Source organism: Stylophora pistillata, chromosome 1 (assembly GCF_964205215.1).
Source record: "Stylophora pistillata chromosome 1, jaStyPist1.2, whole genome shotgun sequence".
In the NCBI taxonomy this organism is placed as follows: domain Eukaryota; kingdom Metazoa; phylum Cnidaria; class Anthozoa; order Scleractinia; family Pocilloporidae; genus Stylophora; species Stylophora pistillata.
The window spans coordinates 33,208,280-33,217,163 of NC_142519.1; the positions used below are offsets into that span (position 1 = coordinate 33,208,280).

The window sequence follows — 8,884 nt, forward strand, 5'->3', positions numbered from 1 at the left end:
GGTCTAAAACGAAGACCCTGTGGTCCAAAACGAAGACCCTGTGGTCTAAAACGAAGACCCTGTGGTCTAAAACGAAGACCGTGTGATCTAAAACGAAGACCCTGTGGTCTAAAACGAAGACCCTGAGGTCTAAAACGAAGACCCACTGGTCTAAAACGAAGACCCTCTGGTCTAAAACGAAGACCCTCTGGTCTAAAACGAAGACTTTGTGGTCTAAAACGAAGACCCTGTGGTCTAAAACGAAGACCCTGTGGTCTAAAACGCAGACCCACTGGTCTAAAAGAGGGGCCGTAAGGGGGTTTCACGTGAAACGTGATCGGACTAATTTATTTTCTGTGATCCGTAATCTAAAAGTTTTAAAATTCGTGAACCGTGAATGATATAATTGTCGTGATACGTGAAACAGAGAAATAATTTTCCGATACCCGTGATAACAAACACGAAAACGACCCTTTTTCCGTGAACGGCTACGAAGACCCCACAAAGGAACTCTCCAGGTGATCGCCGTGTCTGTTTTCTTCAGCTTGCGTGACCAAACAATTGGGTTTCGCATGACCCATTGATCCAAAAATAAAGCTGATGCGACCTTTGACACCAACGATCAGGTCTTCAGATCATTCATTGTCTACTGTCTTGTCTTCATTTCTCACGACCCACAATGTCGAAGAGCGAAGTCAGCGAAGAGCCGTTTCGTGTTTTAGAAGGGGTTGTCTACTTCGTTGAACCCAAATCTCCTGGATCTTTCAGTTTTCTTGGGGGAAAGGAAAGGATCAGAATTCCCCTGAAAAGAGAACATAATTCCCTTGATGCCCTGAAAAGGCATATTGTTGAACACGCGGGCCTCAAGGCCGAAGCTGAGAAGCGGGGAATAGGGTCATCTATTGATCTTAAGCTGTGCAGACTAGCCAAAGGCGCAGAAGGCAGTAAAGCTTTCTCAATCAATACACAAGCGCAGTGGAACATGAAAAGGCCGCTTTTTGTCGATTCTGCAGTTTTACAAGGTTAGTGTTTTCATCATGAAAATTTGAGAAGAGATCATATTTTATGACACGTGTTACTTGAAAGTCACGTGTGAAAGGTATCTGATATCCATACTTTCGTGTTAATTGTTTTAATTCGCGTTACTTTCTTACATCTCTTAGGGCCTGTTTACATGGAGATAGGGTGACCCCCTTATGAGGGTCATCTTTCTAGAAGGGGCAAAAGATAGCCTCCCTTTACATGCAAAGTCTTGTCCCCAGGGCTATCGCGATTATTGAATTTGGCACCGAGGGAGATGACTGCGCGGTCGCTATGTACAAAACACCCAAAATGGCGGACAAACGAAGTATTTTGGCGGTAAATTCAATTTTCCTTGCGCTTGCCTCTTTGGCTGCGGTTTTTCAGTGCTGTGGGTTCTTGCTGCCGTATCCCCTAATAGAAAAACGCCGACAAGAGCGAATGGCGCTACAGGTAGCCGCCCAGTACAATGTTGCAATGCGACGAATGAGGCATGTACGAAGGAGAGCCATTTTGTCGCCGATGGAGAATTTGGCGGAATCCTGGTCGCACAGAGCAGTGGCGAAGGACGCTTTTCGTTTTCCCTGTGAATTCTTTGATTTTGCACGTGGCAAGCCTTCTTCCATATCTTTCCGAGTCGAGCGGCTTTCTATGGTACTCTCGTCGACCACTAATTCATGATCATCTATGTCTTTTTTCGAAATGTCGACACTGTTGTCCTCCAACTGTTTCGAACTCTGTTCAAACAATTTGGCCACCGCAGAACGGCGAAAATATTCCTCGGGCTTATACGCGCGCGAAGCCTTTACAGAGTTTCGCGGCAATCTGACAGTAAACTGAACCCACAAAAGTTGACCCTAGTGGCCTTCTAGGAGGGTGACCCTACCTCAAGTGTTCACATTGCAAAAAGTTGGCCCTCGCAGGAAAGTTATCCCACCAAGCAGATAGGGTGACCCTACCTCTCATGTAAACCAAGCCGGAAAATACAATAGGCAAGGGTTACCCTTCTAAAAGGGCGCCCCTTCTAGAAGGGTCACCCTATCTCCATGTAAACAGGCCCTTACAATACTAGAAGTCTAGAAAAGTTTTATTCAGTCCCCCCTACATATTTTATTTGAAGTTTGCTTAAGAATCGACAATTTTCTCAGAAATTATACAGAAAGTGAGTCATTGATGAGAGCCGTGATTTCGGTTAGGGTCGTTAGAGGCGATATTCAACACACCTCCTGAGATATTTCTTGATGATCCTTGATCGCTCGCTTTGCAAAAAGGGCGTGTTGACAATAATGAGAAGACCTGAGAATAGGAACAACCTAGAAGACTACGAAGAGAATATTCGGACAGATTTTTTTCTCGATTAAACGCAACTTAAATTTAATTTTTATGGCCTACGAAAGAGACTGGAGTGGGGTTTGAAACTGCCAAGAAAAAATGACACCAATATAAATGTCAAAGTAGATACACAAAAGATAAAAAGGACGTAGTCAAAAGATTATTATTTGATTAATTAATTTTATTGTCATTATTTTCTTTCAGTCAATGTTCTTAAAAAGGGAATCGTCTTTTCGAAATATTCCCCAATGATAAATATCACAGTTGCTGGTGGCGAAGAACAGCAAAAGAGCAAAGTCAGCAAACGAAAGCCAAGAGGTGGAAGGAAAAGGTCAGCTTCAAAGGTAGAGGACGACCACCTTGTAAAGCACCTAAAACAGGGCGAAAGTGTTGAGCGAAATGAACGACAGACCAAGATGTTGGATGATCTAAATTTGGCTATGTGCGACTAAAGGAAATCGTTAAGAATTTTTGTTATTATTAACAGCCATGATTTTTCCTAAAATTTTACCATTTTATTACTATGATGGAGACGATGATGATAACGATGATTATTTAAATCGTCTTTAATGTATTTAGTGAATTAGCATTTCAATATGTTTGTAGCTCTGGCTATGTTCAATAGCACAGCGGTCAATGAATTTACTTTAAGGTGTGGTCGTTGCCAGAAGTTAAAGATTGTACCAACGGACAGGACTCCTTAGACTAAAGCTCGATATTTTAAAAAAAGTACGTAAAATGTTGAGCATTATCCTTCAAGCTTGTCTGCAGAAACATTTCTACTTAAAGCTTCGGAAATTTCACTTTGAAGTATCATCATCAATTTTACTGACTTTAAAAGAAAACCACTGGAGAAGACCATCCAGAGAACTTCTGTATTGTCAAAGAATAAAGCAGGTGTTTAAAATTCATTGTTTTCTTAAAAAAAGTAAAGATCACTGGAGGTCATATTTTTGTTGCTGCCTTACAGAACACTTTAATACAGCTTGTCAAAACCGTCGAAACGAGGAAGATAATGCCAAGAAACACAATGCAACAATAGCTGGAATGAAAAGAAATATGGAAGCCTTCCTGAAGAAGAGTGGAAGCCGCGGAGGAGATCAAGAAAGTCTAAGTGATGGAAGTGTAATGTGAAACGTCGGTTCACCTAAAGAAGTATCAGCGGGAAATGACAGTGATCGTGATTTAGAGTTAGACAATATGTAAGAGTCTTTCACATTATTTGTAAGATTGTGATATTATACTAACCAATCTGTCACCATCAGCCTAAGTAAAACATTTCTTTTACTTTTTTTTCGTTAAAGATCCTCTGATCTATTTACTTCTCGATGTATCTTAAGGTCTTTTGCAAAACGGCGTATTTAGTTGTTGTTACACCGATAGTCACAAGACAAGATGAATCCACATTTATAATATCAGTTCTAATTGATAACTTTCAAGATTGAATGATAATATCAGCTATCAAAACTTTTAAGACTTCAGTAGTCAAGTGGATCGTGTATTTTTTATACTACCTTGCAATTACAGATTTCAAGACAATTGCCCTGAGGCAGCGGCGTCTGCAAACGAGTTTGGAGACGTGGCACAGTGTGACAGTGACAGAGAGATTTCAGAAGAATTCAACCAGAGACTGAAATCTTAAGCGACTGCCTGTCTGCTGCAGAGCAAACTGTGAAACCGAATCTGACATTACCAATCACGACACAATCACGATCAGTTGAGCTCTTTCTGAAATACATTAAAACGACTGTCAACAATATTATATATATATATGGTAAGGCGACAAGTCTTCCTCGTGTAAGTATTTTCCGTGAACCGTGAAACTCGAAAATTAATTATCGTGTTTCGTGATTTACGTTTTTTAATTGCCGTGAACTGTGCGCGTGACCCCCTCCTTACGGCCCCTCCTAAAACGAAGACCCACTGGTCTAAAACGAAGACCCTGTGGTCTAAAACGAAGACCCACTGGTCTAAAACGAAGACCCACTGGTCTAAAACGAAGACCCTCTGGTCTAAAACGAAGACCCTGTGGTCTAAAACGAAGACCCTGTGGTCTAAAACGAAGACCCTGTGGTCTAAAACGAAGACCCTGTGGTCTAAAACGAAGACCCTGTGGTCTAAAACGAAGACCCACTGGTCTAAAACGAAGACCCACTTGTCTAAACGAAGACCCTGTGGTCTAAAACGAAGATCCTGGGGTCTACAACGAAGACCATGTGGTCTAAAAACCTTTTTTTCAAGGAAAGGCTATACACTAAGCTAAAATGCTCTCATTTCTGTCGCGCATAAATTAAAATGTTATCGTAGCGCGCGACCAGCTTGAAAACTACGTGATCTCTGTCGGTACAACACGTGTCAAATTGTGTATCGCAATTAAATTCTAAGAATATAGAAATATACGTTTTAGAGCCTGTACGCACTACACCGAAAAATTTGGTTTGATACTTGCAAAAAAATTGAAAATTTTTTAGCAGCGAATTTTTTTTTCGTAATAGCGTTCGCACATAAGACGTGCGAATTATTTGTGTAACCCATCAATCAATCCGAAATCGGTACCGAGACTTCGTGACAGTGCGTTTCCTTTGATGTCGTTCCCGGTCAAATATTTGCGACGACAAAATCTATAAAAATCATCACTAAAACGAATATTTCTATATTCTTAGAATTTAATTGCGTTACACAATTTGACATCTGTTGTATCGACTGAGATAACGTAACTGTCGAGGTAGTCGCGCGCTCAGATGACATTTTAATTCATGCGATACAGAAATGAGAGCATTTTAGCCTAGTGTGGCCTTTCCTTGAAAAAAGAGGTTTTTAGAAAAATGAATAAAGGCTGATAGTTTAAAAAGAAACTGTTTGGGGCTGCGTCGGTGGGAGTAACGAAATAATTTGGATATATCAACAAAGTTGAAATGGTAAATTGGCCATCGTAACGATTACAAAAGCTGACGTTTCGAGCGTTAGCCCTTCGCTCCGACGAAGGGCTAACGCTCGAAACGTCAGCTTTTGTAATCGTTACGGTGGCCAATTTACCATTTCAACTTTGTTGATATATCCAAATTATTTTAGAAAAATGGATCGTTTTAGACCAGTGGGTCTTCGTTTTAGACCAGAGTATTGAAAGTCTCCAGGATCCGTAAAAGCCGAATCCTTCCCAACAAAACCAGAAGTAACTGTTGACTAATCATAATCAAGTTTTGCATGGCAAGCAAACAGCAAAGAAGGGCGATTAAAACATTTTGCGGAGGCATTTTCCTTTGCGACAGCATTTGACCGGGAACGACATCAACGACGCACTGTCACGAAGTCTCGGTACCTATTTCGATTGATTGACATTTGTGGTTACACAAATAATTCGCACGTCTTATGCATGATAGCCTGCGTCGCAGACAGTCTAAACCGGCTCACCCGAGATAAAACAAGATTGAATGTCAGCGACTGCTTGGGTTAAGCTGTATTCACAGTGTAATAGGGAAAATCAAACCAAAGCGTTACATGCATTGTTCTGGTCGTCATTGTTTCTGATAATGAGGTTTAAATTCATCATCAGTCAATCTTAAGGTCTTAAAGTTAATTTTTGTGGTGATCCCCTCCATGATCAGTTTAGCATCGAGGTAACGTATAACCAATACAACACTCTTCACCGGTTTCAGAACATTTCTTATATCGAAACACAGAAAACAGCTTCTTCTCCGTTGTGCCTGAAGGCTACTTAGCACAAGGGATCGCCATCAGCCCTGATTAATGGGTTGTTTCTCTTTTCTACGTTCGTTCGGCACCGAATGTGGCTGCCTTAATGAAGAGCAGCTGAAGTAATACCTTGAAAGAACCTTCTCAAACACCAGATCAGCCAATTAATCAACATGTTTTCCTAACCTTGACAAATCAATGCCACCGTCATTATTGAATGTAAGAATGTAATAATTTTTTCACTGTTGATGACCTGGGAAATGTTCGCCCAATCTACTGAGCAACGAGGCTCCTGTATAAAACGCTCGACAAAGAAAGGTAAAAATAAAAAATAAAATAAACAAAATAATATGTAAAATATGCGACGGAGGAACCTATAGGAGTATTTTACTATGAAAAGTATATAAGATTAAAATGATTAATCAAATTCATGGGTAGGAGACGGACAGAGGCACCCTTTAAAATCAGTATTGACTTAATCTCCTACGAAATTCGGAGATAGACTTGCTATGTTTGATTCAGAGTAAGACTATGTAGGAGAACGAATTATGCATAAAAGAGCTACTATATGATACACCATTATTTCATAAGTTGTTCTTGGTTTGAAAAAACTTTCTCTCTCTCTCTCTCTCTCTCTCTCTCTCTCTCTCTCTCTCTCTATATATATATATATATATATATATATATATATATATATATATCGTGGGGCTATCCCGTCAATCGAGAATCAGGGAATATATACAACATCTTTCCTTTAATGATTGCATTGATTTAGCAGATCATCATAAGTTCTATAGCGCCTGTATTTAACGTTGTTCTTACACCGTACTCTTTGGCTGACTCACATTTCTTTTTCAGGGTTTTACTGATACCTAGCAAGATGGAGCTAGCACATATGCTATATATAGATTGACAATGATGCGCTCCGGGACTGAGCTCGAGTGCTAAGTGCGAAGTAATTTCCTCATTAAATCAGCCTTGTATGAAGCCTTTCAGACTGTTGTATTGTATATCAGGAGTAACATTCTATTTTACGCGATCTACTAGAGTAAAACTCCTAATATCTCGGTAATAATTAACGTTCTTGGATATCTAAAGATCGTGCCTGATAGATGTTGTGTAAATACCTCATTGAGAAAAAAACGCAAGGTCTCGGTGAAACCATTAAAAACCAGACTCTAGTCTCAAGGAGCACAATTTTCAAAAGGTATCAAAAGCAGCGATGCTAGAATCATTCAGAGTTGTGGACAATCTTTTAAATAATAGAGATATCAAGAACTTCAGTTGATTGTCCCTCTAGAGTACCACAAACTTCGGTGACTTCAGAAATTCGTGTTCTGCAATCTTCACTCGTAAATTCCGGCTTAACGGATCATAACAAAACCAATCCAATTCGTTGGCCAGCTATTTTCTCTTGAGGAAGAAGAAAAAATATCTACTGCCAAGATAAAAAATATCAGTTTGGACTCATAAGTACGGTGGCCCAGAAGGCTCAACGCAAACAAAAAATATATTGCAGCAAATAAAAAATATACTGCAGCAAATAAAAAAAAAATCAAAACGTAAAGAAAAAAAGTGTCGAGGCAAATAAAAAATGCAACGCAAACAAAAAGTACTGCAGCAAATAAAATATGCAACGCAAGCAAAAAAAAAAAAGAAAACGTAAACAATTTAAATTAGAACGCAACGCCAAGGATGACTGGGTAATACTTCTTAGTTTCCCGCCAAAACAGCATGAACTGGAACTCGCTTTTGGTTATGGACGAAAGCGATCTGCGTAGGATTATAGAAGATTACTTTCATCAAGGGTATGAAAATAGAGTTATTATCGATTTTTGAGTTATTTTTTAAAAAAAAATAACTATATGTTAGCGTATAGATTGGTGTATTGTGGTGTAGTGTAATCTGATCAACGCAATTTGGTGTATCTCTAAGCAATCTGATTGGCGCATCTTTTTTTTGGTGTATCTCAACGCAATGTGATTGGCCCAATCTTTTGGTGTATCACAAACCAATCAGATTGTAGTATTTTTCGATGACGTTCCAATCAGAGCGTTCTTGCTAATTTGTGGTTTGACAGGTCTTCAAATTTCAGCGAATCAACGCTTGAGTCGTAGAGAGCGGTTCGCGAATTAAGGAAATGTATCAGTCGTGTTGGGAAAGTGCTGGAGTTGTGATCGTTGTACGATTATGCTTATTCTTCCTTCTGAAGGAGACTGAATGGAACATGAGAAAAATTTTGAATCAAATATTACTTCAGATGTTGATAAGAGCAACGTGAGGATATTTCATTGCTATATATGAGTTAATCAGCGATTCCAATTTTGAATTTCGCTCAAGGAACGAGGTACGATGACATCTACAAGAGTTGTAAGATCATCTATTCAGTGTAATGGCTCATGTCCTTCGTGAGGATTTTATCGTTATGATCTGTCTGGATTTGAAAGGTCGTCAGGGAACTTTTTCTACCGATTAGCGAGTTAAAACGTGCATGTTTTGTGTACCGCTCCTTCACTTACGACGCACACACCGTCAGCTGGAGGCCTAACACGAATTTAACGCTATAGCGTGTTGTTTCGGAATGGCTAGTTTTACTGACTCTCGTAAATCTTGCGCAAGATATTTGCGTAATTCATATTTGATTGATAATCTTTTTTTTGCCATATGGTTGTTCTTTTAGCAGCGGTTGAAACGACCACCAAGTTACATTTACTTTCTGCGTCGACTACCATGTTACATATCCGTTTCTTTGCTTCTAAAAGTCCTCCATGAATTAAATAATGTTTAAACGATACTTTCCCGTTACAATTGCGTGTTACTTTTTACTCGCCAGTATGGATTAGATTTTCTTAGATGAAAT

General features: G+C 39.5%; 1 protein-coding gene across 3 annotated transcripts; it reads left to right on the forward strand.

Annotated features, from left to right (window-relative positions):
- The first annotated feature begins 616 nt into the window (after nt 1–616).
- Nucleotides 617–4,109, forward strand: LOC148742172 (uncharacterized). Of its 3 annotated transcripts, none has more exons than XM_088752597.1 (3): nt 617–1,001; nt 2,536–2,662; nt 3,302–4,109. In XM_088752597.1, the coding sequence occupies exons 1-3, from the start codon at nt 659–661 to the stop codon at nt 3,309–3,311; spliced, it is 480 nt and encodes a 159-aa protein (XP_088608723.1). In that variant the 5' UTR covers nt 617–658; the 3' UTR covers nt 3,312–4,109. The 3 variants fall into 3 exon arrangements, with proteins under 3 accessions (XP_088608723.1, XP_088608710.1, XP_088608716.1); XM_088752584.1 differs by having other exon boundaries at nt 621–1,001; nt 2,536–2,675; XM_088752590.1 differs by lacking the exon at nt 2,536–2,662 and having other exon boundaries at nt 621–1,001.
- The last annotated feature ends 4,775 nt before the right edge of the window (nt 4,110–8,884 follow it).